General features: G+C 44.2%; 1 protein-coding gene across 2 annotated transcripts in view; it reads left to right on the plus strand.

Moving 5' to 3' along the window:
* Positions 1-26,673, plus strand: part of NSG2 (neuronal vesicle trafficking associated 2) — a 70,648-nt gene that overhangs the window by 28,875 nt on the left and 15,100 nt on the right. The window contains exon 4 of one of the 2 annotated variants that reach the window (XM_055554742.1): positions 5,847-7,207. The exons of the other annotated variant lie outside the window; for it this stretch is intronic. Coding sequence (XP_055410717.1) covers positions 5,847-6,026 — 180 coding nt within the window. The 3' untranslated portion in view covers positions 6,027-7,207. Of the gene's footprint in view, positions 1-5,846; positions 7,208-26,673 lie in introns of those variants that run through there. 2 annotated transcript variants of the gene reach the window in all.

Below are 26,673 nucleotides of genomic sequence, written 5' to 3' on the forward strand. Positions count from 1 at the left end.
GGGTATGTTTGTCTATGATGTGCATATATGTTTGTGAGTGTGCCCTTTTGTCTGTATCAGCTTCCAAATCAGGAAACCCTGCACATATGGGGAATTGGCTAAATTAAACTAAACTGAAAAGTGGTTTACTATGCTAAAATTTTGCTGCCTACCCTGTTATTTGCCAAGCATTAGGCCAATTTTTCTTTGGCTCTCTTTTTTTCTTCTCTTTAAATACCCTGTTTGGCCAAATCCTGAAAGCATTGATCCAAAAGAAAAAAGAGAAGCAAACATTTCCCAAGGGAGAAATGCTATTTTCCTCATGGCTTGCCATGTGTCTTGCCTCCTGGTCCCCTCACACAGTAGGAGGGTTAATCTCCTTGACTTTCTCACTCTCTGGGCCTCTGCTGCTGCAATGCATGATTATTTTAAATGGGACTTAAAAAAAATTATGATATTTAAGCTCCTGGAACTGTCAGAGGAAGACAGGTCCTAACAAAGTGATTGTCTGCACAGCTTTGCCGTGTCACCTCCATGTTCTATAATTATAAGAAACTAGTCGTCATAGCAACTGCCGCAGAGGCCTGGCTTCCTCCTGGAGATGCTGGCAAGCTCCTCAGCTCTGTGATCCGAACAATTGCGGGGGAGTTTGTTTCTCTGAAGGGATTCAGCTCTCTCTTGGGCAGTAATCGTGAACCCATTCTAAGTCTCTACAACCTGAGCTCAGTTTCACTATACAGTCTGACAGACTTGAGTTCAAATGCCAGTTTGAGAACTCACTAGCTGTGTGAGCATGTCACCTTACTTCCCTGAGCCTCAGTTTCCTCTTTAGGAATATGAGTAAGCTTGCCAATGCCCACTTCTGAGGGTTGTTGTAATAACTGTGTTTAGGGTGTGCCAGGCAAAATGCCTGGCACACAGACACTTGAATATATATATTGGACATCTTCCCCTTCACCTCTTCACTGCTAACAAATGAAAAAAGAAAAATACTGAATTAGAGAAGTATGGATGTTTTCATAATCTTTTTTATTATTATTAATTTTGTTAGCATTTGTATCTAGGAAAACAAGTAAATAGAAATTCTAGGCTGAATAATTTATATCAAGGAGAGAGAGTTGAAAAGAGAGGAGAGAGGAAAAACAAATTAATATTCAGCTAGATGAAACTAAATTTGCTTTATTTTTTTCTTTTTTCTTTTACTTTGGAGCATAGTTGATTAACAATATTGTTTTAGTTTCAGGTGTACAGCAAAGTGATATATCTATTCTTTTTCAAATTCTTTTATCTAAAAAGAAATGACACAAATGAACTTACTTACAAAAACAGAAAGAAACTCACAGACTTAGAAAATGAACTTATGGTTGCTGGGGGGGAAGGGATAGTTAGGGAGTTTGGGAAGGTCATGTACACACTGCTGTATTCAAAATGGACAACCAGCAAGGACCTATTATTGTAGATCCTTGTCAGTTACCTTATTTTAAATACAGCAGTGTGTGCATGTCAATCCCTCACTTCCAGTCTAGCCCTAGCCCCACTCCTTCCCTACTGGTAACCATTAAGTTCCTTCTCTAAGTCTGTGAGTCTGCTTTGTAAATAAGTTCATTTCTGTCGTGTGTGTGTGTGTGTGTGTGTTTTAAGATTCCATATATAAGTGATATCATATATTTGTCTTTCTGTGTCTGACTTCACTTAGTATGATAATCTTTAGGCCCATCCATGTGAAACTGATATTTAGAATTCCTCCAACACTTTAAAAACAATTGCATTTCTCTGAGGCTAAGAAAAAAGATATCTGATCTCTAAAAAAATATTCTAAGCTGAGTAAGGAAACCTGGTTTCTAGTCTTAGTCTCTGAGCTTCAGTTTTCTCATCTGTAGAATGAGGGAGTTGAGTGGGAGGGTCCCCAAGGGTGCTTCTGTGTGAGATGTTCTAAGGCAGCACTTTCCATCAGGGATGACTTTGTTCCCCAGGAGACATTTTTGGTCGTCACCAGTCTGTATGGGTGTTTGCATGTATCTGTGCTACTGGTCTCCAATCCAGTGGGTTAAGTAAGGCCAGAGATGCTGTTAAATATCCTATGATGAACAGGACAGCTCCCCACAATGAAGCATTAACCTACCTAAAATATCAATAGTGCTGAGGCTGAGGAAAACTTGGCCCAGGATTTATCACTATATTTATTGGTCTGAAAATGGGCATTATGCCCCTATCAACCTACCATGACATATTAGATTTGTTGAATATTCAATTTCTTATCCTAGCTGTCTCCTAGAGATTTGAAGCCCTAGAAAAATTAGTAAAGGTAAAAACAAGACCTCTCAAGGTCCTAAGGGACTTGATAAAATACAAGATAGTCACAGAAAGTGGGCAAAATGAATTCTTTTGAATTTTATTTTCCCTTGGTACTGCATAACTCTTAATGGATCAAAGGTGATTGTTCACAGGCAAAGTAAAATGTACACGATGCAATTTTAAATCCATAAATAGCTTTATTATCTTTATAGGTAGGACAAAAATAAGTCATGTATATATTTCAACTGCATCCCTCATTTTCCAGCTTGTCTTTAATTTTGACATTCCAAGCCCTAGCCAGTGTTTGTCTCTTCTGAGAGTCTTTTTGTGACCACCTTTCCCCGCTGCTTAAAGCCCTTCCGGGGCTTCCCCTGGCCCTCAGGGTAAAACCTAAACTCCTAAGTCTACTGTCCCTGGTCCTCAGAACCTCTTTCTCATCTCTTCAGCCTCCTCTCCTTTCTCACTGCGCACCCCTCACACCAACCTAAATTACTCATGGAATGCTGGACGCACTCTGCCCTATCCTGCGTCCACTCCTCCAAACAGCTGTTTCTTCCGCCCTGAATGCTTTCTTCTCTGCCGTGGTCTAGCATGCACCGTTTCATCGCACAGGCTGGCTCACGCATCCCCTTCCGGGTGAAGGCTGTCCTAACAGCCCCTGCTCGCGCCCACACTGTCAGCTGTGGTCCTGCCCCTGCTGCTCGCGCCCACACTGTCAGCTGTGGTCCTGCCCCTGCTGCTCGCGCCCACACTGTCAGCTGCGGTCCTGCCCCTGTTGCTCGCGCCCACACTGTCAGCTGTGGTCCTGCCCCTGCTGCTCGCGTCCACACTGTCAGCTGCGGTCCTGCCCCTGTTGCTCGCGCCCACACTGTCAGCTGTGGTCCTGCCCCTGTCTTCCCCAGGACCTCACTCATGGGGAGTTTGTCAGCTCAACCTCCTCCTTGCAGTGGTTTTCTTGCATGTGTTTTCTCTGGCCCTATGAAAGCCTGGGCTCTTGAGGACAGGCACTACCCTTGGTTCACTTCTGAATCCTCTCCTATGACTATCGACCCTGGGACCTTAGGGGTCAGTAACTTTTAAAATATGCGTAAGAATTGGATGAAGGTACTCAACGGTACAAACTTCCATGTATAAAAAGATAAATACTAGGGGTGTAATGTACAACATGATAAATATAATTAATGTTGCGGTATGTTACATATGAAAGTTGGTAAGAGAGTAAATCCTGAGAGTATTCATCACAAGGAGAAACTTTTTCTTTTATTTTGTATTCATATGGGATGGTGGGTGTTCACTAAATTTATTGTAGCAGTCATTTCATAAGGTATGTAAGTCAAATGATTATGCTATACACCTGAAACGTATTCAATGCTATATGTCAATTATATTTCAATAAAACTGGGAGAAATAAATAAAGCAAAAGTTTTGGAGATTTTGTGTAGGAAATGCCCATTGAAGAGCACTCAGATGGCTGGGTAGAGAAAACTTTACACAGATAAGAAGTTGACAATAACTAAAATCTGCTTTAAACTGTAAAAAAAGTAATACATACAGTACATGCACAAAATTCCAACAGTATAGAAAGACAAAAACTGAAAAAATATCTCCCCTTCTCTCCATAATCCTTTTCATCCAAACTATCCATTGTCCATGTCTGTGCTATCCAGATTGGAAGCTTCTAGCCACATGTGGCTATATATATTTAAATTAATAAAAATAAACTAGAATTCAAAATTGAATTCCTGAGTCATGCAAGCCACATTTCAAGTGCTCGATAATCACATGAGCCTAGCAGCTACCATACTGGACAGATTTACAGGGCATCACCATATTGCAGAAAGCTCTGTTGACTAGCCCAGGAACATCGCCTTGTGTTTCTATCCAGAGGCATTTTTGACACATCAGCATATACATATATATGCATATGCACATTTGATATTCTTTTTCTCAAATGAGACCATTTTATATACATTCTTCTGTACCTTGCTTTTTTTTTTCTCTCTTAATAATGTATCTCAGATATCTTTCCACATCAGCACATTGGGCTCCTTTTTTATTCTTGTTAATGACTGTAGACTGAGGATTTTTGCAGTCTTTCTCTATCAGTCCCCTATTGTTTCAGCTTTCAGTCTTTTGCTGCATAGAGCTCTGCTTCAGTACGTTTTCCTAGTATGTGTGTTTTTACACACACACACACCTTTCATATATTTCTACAAGTATATTTGTAAGGTATGAGAATCTGTATTGTCAAAGCTTCCAGAGTTAATGTGAGTCTTCAATTTTAATAAATTTTGCCAAATTACCTTCCAAAAAGTTCCCAAGAATCTATACATCCTCCTTTGTGCCTACAAATGTGTTTTCCCCCACATTTCCAGCATCTGTTTTAATTAAGTTTAACAGTTTCACTGGAAGAGTGGATATATTTCCTTGGGATAAACAGTAATGGAAAAGAATATGAAAAGAATGTCTATATGTGTATAATGGAGTCACTTTGCTGTACAACAGAGATGGGCACAACATTGTAAATCGACTGTACTTTGAAAATTAAAAAATTAAATTAAATTTTAAAGAAAGTCTCATAAATCTGATGGGTAGAAAAAGGCTCTTCACCTTTGCTTCGGTCTGTATGTCTTTCATTGCTGGTGAGAGCGCGCCTCTTCCCGCATACCGATTGACTGTTTAATGCTTCCTTCCTGGAACACACCCTGCTTGATCAGGCCACTTGCTGTTCCTTCCTAGTGATTTGCATGGCCTCTTCCAGAAGCTGAGAACTTAGTCATTCTCACTTATTTAGTATTTTCTCAGTTGTCCTTTGCCTTTTTGTTTTGTTTATGGTATAACTTCTTTCTTCAGCCTGCAGTATTTCTTACTTTTGCTTTAATTCAAATTAATCACAGACTCCCGATTATGGGTACATTTGACACTATAAAAATTAAAGCCTTCTCTCATCATAAACTCATGTTTTCTTCAGCTACTTTTGTGATTTTGTGTTAATGTTTGGATTCATCTGGAATTTGTGAACAGTAGAGTGGGAGTCCAGTTTTACTTCTTTTTGAACGGCAGTTTGACAGTTGATCTATGATTTTTCCTTTGTCCTTCCTCTGTTTGACTTGACATGCCACATTTTTTAGATATTGCACATGCATTTGAGTTTACTTCTCTGCACTTTTCTTCCATGTATCTGACAATTATTTGCTATCAATAACTGAGACAATGCCAAACTGTTTCAATTAATAGTTTTATAATACTTCTTATAATACTTCTTAAAAATCTGTGTATTAAAAATCTATATTCTTCTACTTTTTAAGAACTCTCAATCCATTCTTGCACACTTACTTTTCCAGATACATATTAATGTATCTTTAGGTCCAAAAACTCTTGTTAACTTTCAAATTTGGGTTACATGAATTCAAAGATTAACTTGAAGAGGACTACATCTTTATTTAGTCTAAAAAAATTTGTATTGGATTATAGTTGACTTACAATGTTGTGTTGCTTTCTGTGGTACAACAAAGTAGATCAGTTATACATATACATATACCCACTCTTTTTAAGATTCTGTTTCCATATAGGTCATTACAGAGTATGGAGTAGAGCTCCCCATGCTATATGCTGCTGCTGCTGCTAAGTCGCTTCAGCCGTGTCCGACTCTGTGCGACCCCATAGACGGCAGCCCATCAGGCTCCCCCGTCCCTGGGGTTCTCCAGGCAAGAACACTGGAGTGGGTTGCCATTTCCTTCTCCAAGGCATGAAAGTGAAAAGTGAAAGTGAAGTCGCTCAGTCATGTCTGACTCTAGTGACCCCATGGACTGCAGCCTACTGGGCTCCTCCGTTCATGGGATTTTCTAGGCAAAAGTACCCCCATGCTATATAGTAGGTCCTTATTAGTTATCTACATATAGTAGTACATATATGTCAATCCCAAATTCCCAATTTATCCCTCCCCTCACTTTCACCCCTGGTAACCATGATTATTTTCTACATCTATAATTCTATTTCTGTTTTGTACAATTTTTTGGACTCTATGCATAAGAGATATCAAGTAAGATTTAATTTTGCATTTGTTAAAATCTCATTTTGAGGTTCTCAGTTAAACTTTAAAATCATCTTTACAGTTTTTATTAAATTTATTCCAAAGTATTTTACCTAATTTTTGTTGGTATCCTAAAAGGCCCTTTTCTGCCATTATATTTGCTAACTTAATTTTTATTAAGTTATTACTTATACTTAATAAAGATACTTTGAATTTTGTACTTTTATTTGCCACCACACAGTTACCAATTTCTCTTATTGTTTCTAGTAGTTTTTCTAAAAATTCGATTCTTTGTCTTTTCTACATATATAATTGTATCTTCTGTCCATAATACTAATATTGCTTCCCTTTTGGTATATTTAGTTTTCTTATGTTATTTCCTCCTTGAAATTATTAGGCTCCTAATGTCATTTTTGCACGGGTCAGTACTTTAGATCTACTGTTTCTAGCATCTCACCATGTAAATTTTGATGATTTTTTCCCCCCTCAAAAGCTCTTTCTGCATTTATGGAGATGATCATATGGTTCATTTTCTTCAACCTGGTAAATTATACTGACAGATCTTTGAATATTAATTCACTCTTACATTTCCTATTTGGTCGTTGTGTATCGCTGCATCCTGTTTGCTAATATCTTATTTAAGACTGTCACTTTAATCATAACGAAAAGTTTTGTTGAGCTTCTTTTCGTGTATGTGCCATTTTTGTCAGGTAAGGTTATTAGAGTTATGCTGTTTTTGTAAAGAGAATGTACATGCCTTTTCCTTTGTCCACGCTCTAGAAAATTGGAAAAGGCCGAGAAATAATGATTCGTTGAGCCCTTTATAAAACAAAGTTAACCCATAAAGTCATTTGGCTTAGTGTTGTTGGGAGGGCGTGGATCATTTTCAGTAAACAAGTGGAGAGTTATTAATAATAAACAAATTCCATTTGTACCCAGATATCTCTCTGAAGCTTTAAAAGGTGACATACGAAGTGCACTCATTGACATTCTCCCAATTGTAGCTCCCTTAGTAATTTTTCTTGTAGTGGCCCCATTCCGTCAGTATGTATTTAGACAGTAGCCACCATGTCTCCAGCCTTGAGGAAGGTTGTGGGTGATTCACGGACGTACCAGGCATGGCCCCCAACCTGATGTTCCCGGGATGCTGGCACACAGCTGAAACCTCCATTTGTATGAATTTGATTTGAAAGCAACATCGTTTATCATTGAATATTAATAGAGCTCGGGGCTCTGTGTTTACAGATCACCCTTTAGGCACACATTAGTCATCTTTGGATCGAGACTACAACTTCTCATTCCAAGCTGCACACAGAGAGGCAACATATTGTCTTTCCTTTCTGTATTTGAGGGAATTCCCTGGTAGCTTGGAGAAGGCAATGGCAACCCACTCCAGTACTCTTGCCTAGAGAATCCCATGGACAGAGGAGCCTGGTGGGCTGCTGTCCATGGGGTTGCACAGAGTCGGACACGACTGAAGTGACTTAGCATGTATGCATGCATTGGAGAAGGAAATGGCAACCCACTCCAGTATTCTTGCCTGGAGAATCCCAGGGACAGAGGAGCCGGGTGGGCTGCCATCTATGGGGTCGTACAGAGTCAGACACGAGTGAAGCAACTTAGCAGCAGCAGCAGGCTGATACCTCAGACGGTAAAGAATCCACCTACAATGCAGGAGACCTAGGTTCTATTCCTGGAGAAGAAAATGGCAACCCACTCCAGTATTCTTTCCTGGGAAATCCCATGGACAGGGAGCCTGGCAGGCTACAGTCCATGGGGTTGCAGAGAGTCAGACACGACTGACCGACTAACACACACTTTCTGTGTTTGAGCCTGCCCCATTTCTGATACTGGTCTCCAGGGTAGAGCCACACTGCTCAGCAGTGGGTGGAGCCTGTTAGACCTACCTTATCACAGGCTTTCCCCCTATGAACCACTTCTGTTTACCTTCCTGAACTTAAGGCTTTTTAATCTGTAAGATAGAGGTACTAATCTTGTTCTGTGATACTTAAATGTGACAAGATCTGTAAAGCATGGAAATACATTTGGCACCCAGTCAGTTTATCTCTCCCTCTTTATTTTTGGTTTTTCCCAAAGTAACTCAGTACTGGGCTGTGAAGAAGACACTCATGGAATACTTGTTAAGGTCTGGACTATTTTTAGAGCCTTTGCCTGGTTCTCCTACCTCCCAGTTTCATCTCCTCCAATTAAATCTCCACCCATCCAATTTCATTATAAAACAATGAAGCCATATCAGTGAATACCAGATATCAAATAGCTGTTAGCTCTCCAATGTTCACAATAAACCCTTTAGTCTGACAGCCATGCCCCTTCTTGAGCTTGCCTCTCTTTACCTTCTAAGCTTCATCTTTCATGTACCACCCACACCTCCGTATCTTTGCACAGACTGTCCTCTCTGCCTGAATTACCCTTTCTCCATCTCCTCCCAGGCTGGCTTAGGAACCCCTTTTCCAGTGCTTTCTCCATCACAGTGCTTCTTGTCTTGCCTTCTGAATTCTCCTGTAAGCCCAGAGGCCACACGTGTGTCATCCTGCATCCCATGTGTCTGGTCCTGGCCCTGCTCTGGACCAGGTGTACCACCAGGATCTGTTGTCGGGTACATGATTAGTCTTTGGGTTACATGGTAAAATATGGATGAGATTTTCCCCATTTCAGTTCTCTGAGGAGCCCTGGGGACACAGTTCTTTAAAATATGAAAACGAGGCCAGGAAAATCAATTGCATTTCTTGGCTGCAGGAGACTATGGAAAGCGTGACTTTCCTGAGCATCCCAGGGCACAGCGCTATAATGGGGAGTAAGAGGCACCTTCCATTTTAACATGGATTTAGGCAGAGCCCAGACTGGAACTCACTGAACCATTTACCTGCCTACTGCTCGTGAAATTTAGGAGCAGGGATGCTTGAAAAGCCTTGCACAGCTCCTTTCTTCTTTTTAGGCAATAATGAACTGGCTGGGCAGTCTTGCCAATGACTTTACAGTTAAACATCCACACTCCAAGAGGCCTCCTTCAATAAGTGGAAGGAGAGAGAAGGCCAGAAATATGACAGGCTGAGTAATTGATGGAACAGCTTTTGGGTTCCAGGCACTGGGCTTGCTGCATTTATCATCTCCTTTGACCTTTGTAACTGCTCTGTGATGGGGACATTATTGTAATCACTCTCTTTGAACAGGAAAAAAAAAAAAAAAAAAAAACAAGAAGCCAGAGGATGAAAAAGAAGTGACTTGTGACTTACCCATGGCCACACATATTCAGTTCAGTTCAGTTCAGTCGCTAAGTCGTGTCCGACTCTTTGTGACCCCATGGACTGCAGCACGCCAGGCCTCCCTGTCCATCACCAATTCCCGGAGTCCACCCAAACCCATGTGCATCGAGTCAGTGATGCCATCCAACCATCTCATCCTCTGTCGTCCCCTTTTCCTCCCGCCCTCAATCTTTCCCAGCATCAGGGTCTTTTCAAATGAGTCAGCTCTTCGCATCAGGTGGCCAAAGTATTGGAGTTTCAGCTTCATCAGTCCTTCTAATGAACACCCAGAACTGATCTCCTTTAGGATGGGCTGGTTGGATCTCCTTGCAGTCCAAGGGACTCTCAAGAGTCTTCTCCAACACCACATATTAGATAGGAGCAATTTGTGCATATTCTGAGCAATTGGTTTGTTTCTATCTTCTGGACTCTAAGTGTTACAGTGAATCCAGTTCCTGTCTTTGGCTAGGCTTCTAAAATACCTTTCACCAGTGTCTTGCCCCCTGCAGCAAGTACAGGCACTATTGTAACACCTGCTTCTGATGAATACTCATCCTTTTTCCATTTTGTTGTCGTTGTTCAGTCACTAAGTCGTGTCTGACTCTTTGTGACCCCCTGGATTGTGGCACACAGGCTTCCCTGTCCTTCACCATCTCCCAGAACTGGCTTAAACTCAGGTCCATTGAGTCAGCGATGGTATCCAGCCATCTCATCCTCTGCCGCCCTCTTCTCCTCTTGCCCTCAATCTTTCTTAGCATTAGGGTCTGTTCCTGATGTTCCATTTACTGTGTTCCTGTTTTCCTTATCTGTAAAATAGGGACAATAATAATAATACCTATCATAAAAGATTTCTGTAAAGACAGAATGAGGAAACCATATGAAATGCTTAGGGCAGAACCTAGCATATTGGGAGCACTTAGCAAATGTTAGTGATTACTAATCATGTAGCCTGTAAGCTGTCTTAAATTATTTCTGGAAAAAGGAGTGTAATGAAAATAAGATGAATGAAACTAGTTAAGGGCGTTTATTTACTAAGCACTGATTTATCTTGCACCCACTGCAGTTGAACGCAGGGGCTACCAAGATAAATCCTCAAGGGCTGGGGCCCCCAAGGAGCAAACAGCTCAGTCAAAATTCAAGTCCCACACAAGCTTTCTCAGCCAGCTGGCAGTTTCCCACCACGGAGCCTGTAGCTCAGAGCATCCTGCCCTCTTGGTATATCCTGTCTTGCTTTATTTTCTGTACTCAGGAAGCAGCCCCAACCTGAACCTCACCTCCCAGCCCCATGCTTTCCAGCAACCCTGCAAAGAGCAGCTTCACATATGTGAAGCACACTGACCCTTTGCTCTGGGTCACCAAGCCCAGCTCCCCGCGCCAGGGGTGCTGGGAAGACGCGGCCTGAGGTCACAGTTGAGTACGCTCACCATGCGGGGACCCAGATCGCAGCTACTGTAGGGAACCCGTTGAGGGAAGGCGATTTCCTTAGTTTCCAAGCCTTTGCCTCTGTAATGCTCTGTGGAAAGCCTTGCATTGTTGCAGTCTGGTTGCACGTGTGGCTCTATGGGTGATTTACTCATCTGTGTAGAGTCAGAATGGTTTATAAGAGACGTGAACGTCCATCATGTGGAACCAGGGAGAAGGGACGAAAGGCAAGGGCCTGAAACATGGTTTCCCAGTGAAACCATGGGAAGGTTAATTGAAGCTGTGACTCAACAGATGATTTTGATGAAATTAAGAGGTCCAGGCATCCTGCTATTTCAGTGACAGGATGTCAAGCAGGTGGCTTTATGGGCAACTGCATATGGAATGTACTTCAGTAACGATGGCAGTGATGACATCCAGCTTTGCTGGAAGCTTTACACCCAGTGTCCTTGGGAGTCCTACCAATGTACCTGGTAGTGAGCATTATGATCAATCCCATTTTTGCAGATAAAGAGACTGAGGCTCAGAGAGGTGGCATCACCTGCCTGAGGTCACACAGCCAGTAAGTGGTGGAGCAGAGATTGGATCCAGGTCAGTGTGGTGCTAGGGCCTGGCTCGCTCTCACACCACCTGAAATTGCTTCCCTGTTAGATGTCTGTATCCCAGTCTCTGCAGAGCCACAAGTGGACTGTCACCCACCCTGGTCCCTGGACCCTTGGTGCCTTTCATTTTCTTAACAATAAATAAAAATCATAATCATAGCAGCAGTAAACAAACTTCATGACCTATCTGCTCAGAGCCCATTTGCCTGCACGTTGGGACAGATTTGTAGCTACAGTCCCTCCCCGTGGAAATAGCAAAGCTTGTGTGACATCTTAATTTACTGAGTTTCACTACGTGCAAAATAACCCTGGTAAGATTTGTGAGGCCTTCTGTCCTGGACTGTTATTCACAAAATGCTAGTGGTTGACCACATGGCAGTGGAAGCTCCAGGCCTCGCCTTGCCTAAAGCCCAGGTGTTTTGAGTAAATGTTAGAATGAAGAGGTTCACCTTGGGCTGGCCCTGGGAAGTGCCCTCAGGAAGACAGGAATAATAACATCTTCAAAGAGTTGTGTTCAGTTCAGTTCAGTCGCTTAGTAGTGTTCGACTCCTTGTAACCCCATGGACTGCAACACTTCAGGCTTCCCTGTCCATCACCAACTCCCAGAGTTTACTCAAACTCATGTCCATTGAGTCAGTGATGCCATCCAACCATCCCATCCTCTGTTGTCCCCTTCTCCTCCTGCCTTCAGTCTTTCCTAGCATCAGGGTCTTTTCAAATGAGTCAGTTTTTCACATCAGGTGGCCAGAGTATTGGAGTTTCAGCTTCAGCATCAGTCCTTCCAATGAATATTCAGGACTGATTTCCTTTAGGATGGACTGGCTTGATCTCCTTGCAGTCCAAAGGATTCTCAAGAGTCTTCTCCAACACCACAGTTCAAAAGCATCAATTCTTTGGTGCTCAGCTTTCTTTATGGTCCACTTCTCATGTCCATACATGATTACTGGAAAAACCATAGCTTTGACTAAACAGATCTTTATTGGCAAAGTAATGTCTCGGCTTTTTCATATGCTGTCTAGGTTGGTCATAACTTTTCTTCCAGGGAGCAAGCGTCTTTTAATTTCATGGCTACAGTCACCATCTGCAGTGATTTTGGAGCCCCAAAAAAATAAAGTCTGCCACTCTTTCCCCATCTATTTTCCATGAAGTGATGGGACCGGATACCATGATCTTCATTTTTTGAATGTTGAGTTTTAAGCCAACTTTTTCACTCTCCTCTTTCACTTTTGTCAAGAGGCTCCTTAGTTCTTCTTTGCTTTCTGCCATAAGGGTGGTATCATCTGCGTAACTGAGGTTACTGATATTTCTCCTGGGAATCTTGATTCCAGCTTGTGCTTCATCCAGTCCAGCATTTCTTATGATGTACTCTGCATAGAAGTTACATAAGCAGGTTGACAATATGCAGCCTTGTGTGGAGATTCAGTAAAGCAATGTGTATAGAGCCTGGGGTCTGGCTTCTAGTAGTTGCTCAGTAAATATTAGGTCCTCCTCCATGACCCCCAATCCTTCCGCCACAGTAGATAGTACTTTCAGCTGTTTTCTAGAACACACTCCAGACCCCTCTAATCCCCACCTTGCCTGACACAGTGTCACAGATATTCTTGGTGCACTGACTTTCCACTTTGCACTGACTTTCCACTCAGCCCCAGACCAGTCACACTCCCCAGCTCATCCCCTTAGACCTGGGCACCTCCCTCTCAGAACAAATTGTGAGTATGTGCTGGTTGCAGCCGTTGCTGGCTGTTTGACCCTGGACCAACCACTTTTTGGAACCATATTTCCTGTAAAATAGGTTTTAAAAGACTGACTTTACAGAGTCATTGAAAGGTTTAGAATGAATAATGAAAGAAAGCATAGTGTTGTATCAGCTGCCACTAGTTTGAAGATCGGGACATTTTACTTATGGACAAAATCTCCATATTTCCTGGAAAACGCAGATCACCAGTCATATGAGGGCCTCATTCCCACCCTTGACAATTGTCAGGGACTGGGCAGCTGCTCCATGTGGATGCGGCACGTTCCCTCCTCTTCCCTCCACTCCCCACACCTGGCCCTCTTCCCTCAGTTACCTGGCTTGCACAGAGTAGGTGACCAGGAAACATCGACTCCTCCCTTTGTTAGGTTGTTTCAATCTAGGTACACTGGTTAAGGGGCTTCCGAGGCGGCGCTAGTGGTAAAGAAGATGCAGGAGACAAAAGAGACATGGGTTCGATCTCTGGGTTGGGAAGATTCCCTGGAGGCGGGCATGGCAACCTACTCCACTATTCTTGCCTGGAGAATCCCTTGGACAGAGGAGCCTGGCGGGCTACAGTCCACAGGGTCACAAAGAGTCGGACACGACTGAAGTGACTGAGCATGCGCACGTGCATACTGGTTAAGATCTGTGTTCTACATTTGCCTTTGTTAATCAACTGATAAAGACACAACCTTGTGAAGTAAGCCCTCAGCTTCTCCAACCTGTAAGAAGTTTACTCTCAAAGATATCCTCTGATCCAAGTTGAACAAGGGTCTGCACTTTCAAAATGAAAAAATGCTTCAGGAGGTCAGAGATTTATCTCCTATGTAAACTGGGCCCCAGGCCCCCGTTTCTTTTTTCTAATGATTGCGCCAATAGCAAATTAAATTGGAAAATGAGTTATTGCTTTGGAGTGTTCCAATTTAAATTGTGCTTTCTCTCTTTCAAGGGTTCTGCTGATATTAATGAATTTCTGGCTTTGGCCAGGTTCACGCTTCTGTACTGCCCCTGCCTCCGTGGGGAGTTGTCCTCTCTGGGTTCTGAAAGAGACCCTTGAATTATTGCTCGTATAAAGTTTGAGGCCACAGATGTTTCATTTTCCCTTTCCTTTCAGAAGGCAATTTACTCAACGGGATTCACTGGGGCCCTAGATAATAGGCTTCTTTAATGGATATTGCGGGGCTTTCATGGGGAACTGACTAACCAGTATGATACATAATCTTTTTGGTTTGGGATAGAGAGAAGCTTGTATTCCAAACAGCTAATCTGGTAGCATCCATTCCAGGGGAATTGGAGGGAGTGAGTAGCACACACAGCCTTGGGGCTGATACCTGAGTTCAAAATCTACTTCATTCACTATTTGAATTTACTTAGGCAAGTGACTTCACTTCCTCGGGTCTTTGGTTCTTCATTTATAAAACAGGAAAAAATGATAAGACCTAACTTCTAGGTTTTAAAAATTATTAATAAGAAATAAATTATACATATATATACACATATATACCATGTTTATTAATCCTTAATGTTTATCTTATGCCTTTCCAGTGAAACTGTCTTGCTCATGGGAGCACAGTTCATAAGCAAAACCATCTCCTTCTTTAGAAACTGACCCCGACTGAGGAGTTAAACAGAATACAAGCAGTAAACAGAACAGATGTTCACCCTCCAGACCTGTCTTGCCATTTTAGGGCTGGCATTCCTACCTGAGAGAGAGCATTTTGATAGAAAGCATTCTGATACATTCACTTAGAAGCCACTTACTGAACACTGCTTCAGACCAAAGCCATGCAGGTGATCTGTATGACCTCATGTTGTCTTTCAAAGCCTCCGGGAACTAGGGATTGTTGTAACTTCCATTTCATAGATGAAGAAACTGAGCCTTAGAGATGTCACAGAACTTGTCTGAAGTCACCTGGGTTCTCAGCTGCCAGTGGAGAACGTGGGTGTTCTCCGAGTCTGCACTGGCTCTGGTCTGGCTCTGGCTTGCAGTGATGGCTGTCTTTAGTCTTGTCCCAATATTTCACAGCCCCCCCCCCCCCAAAGGAAACAGTTTCTTTTCTTCTGATTAGTTCAAACATCCAACAAAAAACGCTGTAGGTCTTTGCTTTGGTCCTTCTGGTTATTTCCCATGCATTGCTATGTGTGTCAGTCTGATGAGTCCAAAACAGGAGAATGAATTCCTTAGCACTGATTGAGTGGATGTGTCTGTTTGGTATGAAGAAAAAAAAACCACTGAAATCGTGGACCGATGGGACAGTCAGAGGGCACGCGGTTTTATATCCTGAGATGTGTCCCTTCTTTCTGGATCCTCAGGACACATCTCTGGGCACTGACTCTGTGACAGGTGTTGCCTGCAGTGTTTTCACTGAGTGATCTCGTATCATCTTTACACTGATGCTCCAACGTTAGGATCCCCGTTTCCAGATGAGAAAGCTGAAACCCAGGAAATGTAAAAAGGGAACCAGGAGGTGGTGGGATTAGAATACAAACACGGGCACTTCTGGCTTCCAAGTCAGGGCTCTGGCCACCACCCCATTTTTCTCTCTTTATTGAGACAGAACAGGATAATGGAAAATTTTCCATCAAGGCCACACTGAAACATACTTAGCTGACCTGGGAACGTTTGTACTTGGAGGGTAGATTCAGCTTCTAGGAGCGACTGAAATGTGAGAATGGTGAACCCTTGACCGAGTCAGCTGGCTGAAGGGGTCAGCCTACACACCCACAGCTGTAGACTGACGGGGGCTGGAAAGAGTTTTTAGTGCCAGTGTCCTTCCACTCTTTCCTTCTGAGGCTACTGTCAAGGAGATCTGAACATAAGGATGAACCCCAAACGGCAGATGAAGAACCACCCTATTCACCTGCCAGGCATCCGGTAATCCAGGAGGCAGCTTCTCCCATGAGCACGGCTGGGCCTGAGGCTCAGAATGGGTGGTTTTCTAGCTTCTCAGCCTGTTTTTCCCACCCTCACCCCAGGGAGGGATCTCATGCTGATGGATACTCACCATCCCTGGAGAGAAAACTGAGGCGGAAGGCAGGAGGGAGAGTGTTTGTTCCTAATTCTTAGTGTCGGTCTCACCCAGTGATAACCTTGGTCAAGATGCTGCAGGTGCGGGGAAGGATGGATGGAAAAGAGATCGCACAGGCTCCTCCCACGTATGAAGAGTGGGAACTTTACCTCCATCCGGACCCATGTGGCAAGGAGGCATGGGGTCTGGGTGCTGGGGGCAGGAAGGGAAAGGTTTACAGCTGGAACCTCATGCTGCTTTTAAGGCATAACGTCTGTAGTAAAGTATAACCTTTGCTGCCAGGCTCTGAAAAATAAGATCCAGGGGAAACCAAAAAGGGGACAGCAAGGGAGCTGTATCAGAGGTCACTGAGGAGGATGGTTCACTGGAAGAACTCACAGGACTCGGGGTGTAGCTGTAGTGCAGCTATGATTTATTGCAGTGAAAGAATACAAACCACAGGCAGCAAAGGGAAAAGGCGCAGGGATTGCGCCAGAGGAAAGCAGTGGGAGCTGGCAGAGGCCTTTCCTCCGGGAGTTGCTCGGGACATGCTCACGCGCCCCAGCAAGGGGTTGTGAGCATACTCATGGAGAGTGGTGGACCAGGGAACTAGCTAGATATCAGTGCCCAGGGCTTCTGCTGGGAGCTGGGTCACATCAGCAGACTTGCATGTACCTAAGTTCTGGACTCCAGAAAGAACGCAGGTGTTCAGCGTAAACCATGTTGTTTGAATAGTGTAGGCACAGTGAGTCCTTCTTACTAGTTCTGGGACTCATGGGAAATGTTAGTTGCTCAGTCTGTCCGACTCTGCGACCCCACGGACTGTAGCCCGCCAGGCTCCTCTGTCCATGGGATTCTCCAGGCAAGAATACTGGAGTGGGTTGCCATTCTCTTCTCCAGGGGATCCTCCTGACCCAGCGATCAAAACTGGGTCTCCTGCATTACAGGCAGTTTTTTTTTACCATCTGAGCCACCAGGCAAGCATCATGGGAACCCTCCTGTTACCAAATTCCTGGATGCCAGCTAGCAAGTGGACCTTGCCAAGGGAAGCAGTCTCAGGTCTGCTATGTTAACTGTATTCTGTAAAAACTCCTCCAAGACTCCTCCTAGGTAAGGAGTGTGTGCCTGTGTGTGTGTGTGTGTGTGTGTGTGGATGCATGTATATATGTAGGGCAGGAGGAGTGAGGAGATGGAAGATTGGGTAGAGATTCTTTCCTTCTCGTGGACAAAAATAGCGAATTGAATAGAGGCAGAAATGCTGCCTCCCCCAAACGTGGCCACCTTCTGTACAGAGGCGATCCCTCTGCGTGTGCTGTTGTGTTCCTGGCAGGCATCGGCGCTCAGCCTTGCAGGAATTACAGGAAGACGTGGAACAGCTTATCTGGCTCAGAACCCCCCACTGGCATCCAAGCGGTGCCACACATGGGAACTTGGAGAAGATGATTTCTAATTTTCCAAACCAATTTTGCTGACCTGATTTTTTTTTTATCAGTTCTTCTGCCAAGAAAGAGGATTGAGGAATGAAAGTAGCTTAACAGAACAGGCTATTTGGGCTGCAGGGCTGGCATCTCCATGGAGATGAAGATGCAGGCTGCGTCTGGACAAGGCTCGGCTGGATGCAGTGAGGCAGTGGCCAAGACGTGTGTGGCTGGTACCCTGGAGGAGGGGACCACCTGCCCCGTGCTGGGCCTAGCTCTGGGCTGGCTGAAGCAAAGGGATATGAGATCTTTGAAGCTCATTTGTGTGCTTGTGGTGCTGAGCTCCAGCTGAGAGCTGGGCTGGAGGTTGGTGAGGTACAGTGCTTGCCCCCGAGAGGCTCATGGTGTGGTGGAGCAGGCTGATGGGTTTAGAAGTCGTGATGACATGGAGCAGCACGTGACAGTGGCCAGGATGGAGTTTGGGGGAACCCAGAGAGACCACCCTCCTGAGGGAGAGGTCTGGGGCAGCATCCTGGGGTGTCGGGGAGACACCCTCCAGGGGAAGACAGTGGAAAGGCGTGCCAGCAGCAAAGAGCCTGGGGTTTAAGGGACCAGGCCTATACTGTGTTCATCTGTGTGTGTCTGTGCGGCTGTGTTTCTCTGTCTCTGGGTGTTCGTGTGTGTGTGTGCGTGTGTGTGCATGTGTGTGTGTGTGCCTCTGCCTGTGTGAATCTGGGTGTACTTGTAGTGTCTGTGTTACTGTGTATATCTGTATATTTGTATGCATGAGTCTGTGTGTGTGTATATTTATGTCTGTGTGTCTATGGGTCTCTGTGTCTACGTGTGTCTCTGTGTGTCTGTATTTGCCTGTGTGTGTATCTGTGCATTTCTGTGTGCATGGGAGAGGGCTCCTAGGTCACAGCGGTTGGTGTTGTAGGATAGGTAAGCGGGACCAGAGGATTAAGTGCAGTGCCAAGGGACGAAAACCTGTTTTAGATCCACACAGACCTGGCTTCTGGGTCTTGCTCTACGACTGATGGCCTGGAAAGTCCTGACAACTATACAGCCTCTGCAGTCCTCAGTTTCCTCATCTGAGAAGCAAGAATGTGGGCAGTACCCACTTAATGGGACACTGGGAGGGACTGACTGAGACCCTTTTTGTGCTTAATATCTGACTCTCAAGGACGTACGGTCCTTGTCGCCTTCTTTTCAGAAGCCAGGCAAAGCATGTTGGCCCTTGTCTTGATCTAACTGTAGGCTCCAGGTCACTTGCATCCAAACCTCCTGGACTTAGGTCGGAATGCTGATTTGTGAGTGTTGCGCAGACCAAAGGAACCCAGATCTGTGAGTGCAGGGCCCAGGACTAACACGTTCTACTTTCAGGGCCCCAGACGCTGAAAGACAGAGCACTGCTCCGCTCTTGAGGGGCTGCTGGTCAGTCTGGGAGGACAGGCCACAGGTGATGTTACCATGCAGTGTAACACCCAGTGGTCCTTGTGCTGAGGAAATAACTGAATTAAACTTAACTCTAGTAACGCACAACTGTAACAACAGCATTGGTGGCAATAAGAAGCATTAGTTTACCTTTTTTGCCTTTACATGAGTGACTCGTCGTCTGCATTACTCATCTTCATTGCACCTCATGACAGTTTTGTGCAGATTAGTGTGATGGTTTGGAGTCATTTTGTAGATGGTGAAGTTGAGACCTGTCTTGTTCTGGGATGGCCTGGACTGGGCTTGTGATGAAGTTCTACGTGATCAGAAAAAGTTGAATGGATCACAAATGGGTAAAATGAGAAGGAGCAGGGGGATCAGGACTTTCTATATGGATAGAAACATATAGCAAGCATGTAAAAACGGACTTGAGATGGTGGCAGCGTCATAACGGGTGTTTCTCCTCTTGATTTCCCATTTTGTTCTTATAACACAATACATTTTTAGTAAAAATAAACTCTAACACAGTTATTGTGATTTATTGGCAGAATACATATGGTTAGGTAGCTGACTTCTGAGTTAGACATACCTGAGTTCAAATCCTCAGTCTCCCATCATGTAGGTAAAGTCATTCCATCTACCTCTGATAGATAATCTGTAAAATGGGTACATTATTCATACCTTTCCCACAGATTTGCAGAACACAAAGTGATGTGTGTGTGTTCCCTCTGGATGCTAACTGAGGTCATTACCTTGGGCTAGGCCTATGCTTTAGGGCTTCAGACACGATCAAATTCCATCTCACAACAGCTGGTGGAAAGGACTTTTGAAGATTTGAAAAAGCAATCAACTTGCCCAGGGCCACAGCAAATAAGAGTCGGAGCTAGACTTGAAGACTAGACCCCCTGGAGACTCTACTCCATTTGCTGCTTGCTACTAGGGAGAGGGGTAGGAGAGGGTGTCATTTGGGCAGAATTTATGGATTCGGCGATCCTCTTGCTCTTTCTACTCAAGCCCTTTTGTCAGGATCTTTGGGGCCGAGCCAGGAGCACGGCGTTGGGCGGCCTAATTCTGTCTCTAGAGGTTCCAGCTGTCACATACGGAAGACGAATATCTGTTGGGCAGCTCTGTTTTTATCTCCCCACAAAGTCTTATTTCTCCGATGTGAGTGATTCTATTGCTTTGAGGTTTCCAGGGTTTGCATTCTTCATAAAGAAGGACGGTTTATTGGGTATCATGGTGCCGAGATGGTGAAGTACATGAATGCTAATGAAGTTTATGTTTCACTGCATAATGAGGGTCCTAGATCAGTGCCCTGGTTTAACAGACAGTGTTTTTCTCTTCTCTCTTCCTCACTCCTGGGGTTTCATGTCTGCTGTGACGTTATCTTCCTGGAATAAGTTTACTGTACACATCATCTTGCTTCATTGCACTGTTCCAAGCAAATAAAACTGCAGGGCAGAGAAATATTTATCCAAAGGGCTGTCAAGGTAGCGTTTAGGGTTGAGGGCTTCAGAAGCTGATATTCCAGAATTCCAATCAGGCTCTGTTACTGCAATAACCACCTGAGCTCAGAGAAGTTACTTTATGCCTTTGTGCCTCAGTGTGCAAAGCTGTAAAATAGATGTAATAATGAGGCATATGGGGCTATCATGAGGATTAAAGGAGATATTATATAAGAAGCTCTTGACACAGTACCCAGCACCTTACTGAACAGTCAATAAGCGAATCGGTTAAGGCCAGGGACCAGGACAAGACCAGGTAATTTACAGGCATCATTTCATACAATCATCACACCAATCTTGTGGGGTGGAATTTTCGTTTCCATTCAACAGAAGAGGAAGTAGGAGTTCAGAGAGAAGAAGCACCTTGTGGAAGGTCACACAGCTCATCAGAATCTGAAGCGGAATGGGAACCTTCTTGGATGGGGCCACAGCCACATGCAGATAACTGCATGGACATTGCCTAGAACGAAAAACCTAGTTCTCCCAGCCATCAGAGAGAAGTTTCTCATCTTCTCAGGGCACAGCAGGCAGACAAGGAGGTTGCTTCATGGGAAAGGCTAATCATTTCCCAGCATCAGACAGACTGCCTCAGATGGCTCAATGCAATGATTTTATCCGGTTACTCTGTCAGGTGTGGAACAGTTAAATGGGGCCCTAAAATTCACTCAAGGAAGTGCTGTGTGCCAAAAATGAAGAAAGAGGTGTGGCATCAGAATGTGGGATGGGAAATCTGATCTGTGCCAAGTCGTGAGCTGGACCACAGAGGCAAACAAGGTATGGTCTGGATAGTCATGATACAGTGGCTGAGTGTTATGTGGTGAAGGGAAAGCAAAGTGTGGTGAGAAAACAAGTTAGCAAGGGAAGGCTTCCTAGAGGAGGTGAGATGTTGTGAGTTGGGTTTTGAAGCATGAATAGGAGTTCTCCAAGGAAAAAAGGGCTGGACATGTATACAAGAGAAATCCGTGTTGAGAACTGTCAGTCTTCCTGAGTGATTGGAGCCCTTAAAGTGCGTGCTGAAGAGCATGGCAGATGACATGGCAAGAAAGGGGAGCACACACATCTGTAGCCCATATGCCAGGCAGTGTGGGAAGGCACCGGGTGAGTTTCCTGGGGTTGCCACAACCAATTGCCACACACTGGATGAATGCAACAGAAATTTATTCTTTTGCATTTCTGGAGATCAGAAGTTCAAAATCAAGGTGTTGGCAGGGCCATGCTCTCTCTGAAGCCTCTAGAGAAGGATCTGTCCTTGCCTTTTCTGGCTTCTGGTGGCTCCAGGTGTCCCTTGGCTTGTGGCTGCATCGTTTCAATCTCAGCCTCTCTAGTTCCATGCCCTTCTCTCCTCCTTGTGTTTATCTCCCTCTGTGTGTCTCACATAAGGGCACTTGTCCTTGGATTTAGGACCCACCTGGACAGCCTGGATGGTTTCATCTCATGATCCTTAGTTTAACTACATCTATACAGACTTCTTTTCCAAGTGCAGCAGCAGCAGCGGCATACAGACCTCTTTTCTAAGTAAGATGATATTTGTAGATTCTGGTGATTAATATGTGGACCTATCTTTTAAGAGGTCATCATTCAACACACTACAGGGCTTCCCATGCACCATCTGATTTAATCCTCAGACCTCTGAGGGGCAGATACCATTACTATTCTGCTTTACAGAAGTGGACATTTGTTAAAATAGATTAAAGGTAAACTTCAGGAGAGCAGGGACCTCCCTTCCTCAGCACTCTACTCTCAGTGTGTGGGATTCTCTGGCACATTGTAGGTGCTCAGTTAATGTTTAGTGAATAAATGCTTTATGAGGAATATATCATAGGTAAAAACCTAGGCCATACTTCATAGAGTCCTAACTGTATTACTTAATTATCTGTGTTACCTGGTGAAAACGACATAACCTCTCTGTGCTTTAGTCAAAAGAAATGAAATGGTACTATCTTATGGGGCTGTTGTAAGAACAAATTCATATACAGTGATGAGAAGAGTGCCTGGACATCATCAGTGCTTAGTAAATGGAAATGTGAAGTATTACTGTACTTTGTCTCTAGGGAGGGGAGGCATGCAGGTGGTGTTAATTAGAGTGCTCTGGGAGAAGTGTCTCAGGAGCTGTGAGCAGACGGGGAAGTGGCTAAATATCACCTAAAGACTTTGGGGAAGAGGAGGAACTTGACCTAGGTCTAGAATGAACAGGGGCTTGATGCACTCAGGAGGGGAGGCTGACGTTCGGGGCAGAGGGACCAGTAGGCTCAAGAGCTTGGAGGTGGGGAAACGAGGGTGCCATCAGGCAATAGAGGGGTTAGGGCAGAGGGGCACACTGAGGTTCCACCAGGAAGTGACTTGTCTGCTGCGTAAGGAGTTCAGACTTGACCCTGTAGTTGTGACAGTTCATTCACGAGGACAGCCGCGTGCCGAGGCTGGGTCATTAGAAAGTCTAGGGTGGTCTGGAAGCCAGGAGGCTGGAGGTCAGGGAAGCATTGAGGAAGCCGCTGCATGGATGGTGGTCCCACCCAGGGAAGTTATGATGAAGATGGTGGAGAGAGACAAAGCACCATGCTGGAGGCAGAAGCTCCGGGAACTGGTGGCCGACTGGGGTGGGGTTCAAGGAAACAAGTGAGTGATGGCAGGATTGGCTGCAGGAAGGCAGGTTCCAGAGGCAGGTGGGCAGAGTGACTTCCCACCATGGGTGAGGCAAAGATAGCAGGCTGGTTTTGGCATGGTGAGCTCAAGGTGTCCTTGAGGACATTGGCCAGACTTATCTTTTACTAAATGTGGAACCTTAAGCAAATCACCTTGCCTCTTAGAGCCTCAGTTTCTCCATCAGCAAAATGGGGTTAAAAATTCTATTTGCTTCATATGATGGTGGTGATATTAATATACAGTAAGTTCCCAGTATTCCTCTAAGACTTAGGACACCTGATGCGAAGAACTGACTCATTGGAAAAGACCCTAAGGCTGGGGAAGATTGAAGGCTGGAGGAGAAGAGGATGACAGAGGATGAGATGGTTGGATGGCATCCCCGATTCAATGGACATGAGTTTGAGTAAGCTCTAGGAGTTGGTGACGGACAGGGAAGCCTGGTGTGCTGCAGTCCATGAGGTCGCAAGGAGTAAGACACGACTGAGCAACTGAACTTAACTGACTGAATTTCCCAGTAACTCTCCGCACCTGCTGTTACTATGAATACCACTACTGCTGCTGTTATCATTCTTTGGAGTGTGACCCGCTGAGAACGGGCATGATGACTGAGGTCTCAGCACACCTTTGCCAGAACACCTGGATGCATGCTCTGTTTAAGTTCTTCCTCTCTTCTCTCCTTAAGTGAAAGGCACTCAGTTGTGTCTGACTTTTTGCGACCCTATGGACTGCACACCAGGCTTCTCTGTCCATGAAATTCTCCAGGCAAGACTAGTAGAGTGGGTTGCCTTTCCCCTCTTCTCTTCTCTCAGTTCAGTTCAGTTCAGTTGCTCAGTTGTGTCTGACTCTTTGTGACCCCATGGAATGCAGCACGACAGGCCTCCCTGTCCATCACCAACTCCTGGAGTTCACTCAAATTCATGTCCATTGAGACAGTGATGCCATCCAACCATCTCATCTTCTGTTGTCCCCTTTTCCTCCTGCCTTCAATCTTTCCCAGCATCAGAGTCTTATCAAATGAGTCAGTTCTTCGCATCAGGTGGCTTAAGTATTAGAGTTTCAGCTTCAGCATCAGTCCTTCCAATGAATATTCAGGACTGATTTCCTTTAAGATGGACTGGTTGGATCTCCTGCAGTCCAAGGGACTCTCAAGAGTCTTCTCCAACACCACAGTTCAAAAGCATCAATTCTTTGGCTCTCAGCTTTCTTTATAGTCCAGTTCTCACATCCATACACGACTACTGGAAAAACCATAGCCTTGACAAGATGGACTTTTGTTGGCAAAGTAATGTCTCTGCTTTTTAATGTGCTTTCTAGGTTGGTCATAACTTTCCTTCCAAGGAGTAAGTGTGTTTTAATTTCATGGCTGCAGTCACCATCTACAGTGATTTTGGAGCCCAAAAAAATAAAGTCTGACACTGTTTCCACTGTTTCCCCATCTATTTCCCATGAAGTGATGGGACCAGATGCCATGATCTGATTTTTCTGAATGCTGAGCTTTAAGCTACCTTTTTCACTCTCCTCTTGCACTTTCATCAAGAGGCTTCTTGATAAAAGTTCTTCTTCACTTCTTGCCATAATCGTGGTGTCATCTGCATATCTGAGATTATGGATATTTCTCCCAGCAGTCTTGAGTCCAGCTTGTGCTTCATTCAGCCCAGTGTTTCTCATGATGAACTCTGCATATAAGTTAAATAAGCAGGGTGACAATATACAGCTTTTCCTATTTGGAACCAGTCTGTTGTTTCATTCCAGTTCTAACTGTTGCTTCCTGACTTGCATACAAATTTCTCAAGAGGCAGGTCAGGTGGTCTGGTATTTCCATCTCTTTCAGAATTTTCCACAGTTTATTGTGATCCACACAGTCAAAGGCTTTGGCATAGTCAATAAAGCAGAAACAGATGTTTTTCTGGAACTCTTTTGCTTATTCAATGATCCAACAGATGTTGGCAATTTGATCTCTTGTTCCTCTACCTTTTCTAAAACAAGTTTGAACATCTGGATGTTCATGGTTCAAGTATTGTTGAAGCCTGGGTTGGAGAATTTTGAGTATCCTTTACTAGAGTGTGAGATGAGTGCAATTGTGCGGTAGTTCGAGCATTCTTTGGCATTGCCTTTTCCTGGGATTGGAATGAAAACTGACCTTTTCCAGTCCTGTGTCCACTACTGAGTTTTCCAAATTTGCTGACAGACTGAGTGCAGCACTTTCACAGCATCATCTTTCAGGATTTGAAAGAGCTCAACTGGAATTCCATCACCTCCACTAGCTTTGTTCGTAGTGATGCTTCCTAAGGCCCACTTGACTTCACATTCCAGGATGTCTGGCTCTAGGTGAGTGATCCTACCATTGTGATTATCTGGGTCATGAAGATCTTTTTTGTATACTTCTGTATATTCTTGCCACCTCTTCTTAATATCTTCTGCTTCTGTTAGGTCCATACCATTTCTGTCCTTTATTGAGCCCATCTTTGCATGAAATGTTACTTTGGTATCTCTAATTTTCTTGAAGAGATCTCTAGTCTTTCCCATTTTATTGTTTTCCTCTTTTTCTTTGCACTGATCACTGAGGAAGGCTTTCTTCTCTCTCCTTGCTATTCTTTGGAACTCTGCATTCAGATGCTTATATCTTTCCTTTTCTCCTTTGCTTTTTACTTCTCTTCCTTTCACAGCTATTTGTAGGCCTCCTCAGACAGCCATTTTGCTTTTTAGCATTTCATTTTCCTGGGGATGATCTTGATCCCTGTCTCCTGTACAATGTCATGAACCTCCATCCATAGTTCTTCAGGCACTCTGTCTATTATATCTAGTCACTTAAATCTATTTCTCACTCCCACTGTATAATTGTAAGGGATTTAATTTAGGTCATACCTGAATGGTCTAGTGGTTTTCCCTGCTTTCTTCAATTTAAGTCTGATTTTTTTCTAAGGAGTTCATGATCTGAGCCACAGTCAGCTCCTGGTCTTGTTTTTGTTGACTGTGTAGACCTTCTCCATCTTTGGCTGCAAAGAATATAATCAATCTGATTTTGGTGTTGACCATCTGGTGATGTCCATGTGTAAAGTTTTCTCTTGTGTTGTTGGAAGATGGTGTTTGCTATGACCAGTGTGTTCTCTTGGCAAAACTCTATTAGCCTTTGCCCTGCTTCATTCTGTACTCCAAGGCCAAATTTGCCACAACTCCAGGTGTTTCTTGACTTCCTACTTTTGCATTCCAGTCCCCTAGGGACCTGAATAGGACATCTTTTTTGGGTGTTAGTTCTAGAAGGTCTTGTAGGTCTTCATAGAACCATTCAACTTCAGCTTCTTCAGCATTACTGGTCAGGGCATAGACTTGGATTACCAT

This window comes from Bubalus kerabau, chromosome 18, assembly GCF_029407905.1.
Source record: "Bubalus kerabau isolate K-KA32 ecotype Philippines breed swamp buffalo chromosome 18, PCC_UOA_SB_1v2, whole genome shotgun sequence".
Taxonomy (NCBI): Eukaryota; Metazoa; Chordata; class Mammalia; order Artiodactyla; family Bovidae; genus Bubalus; species Bubalus kerabau.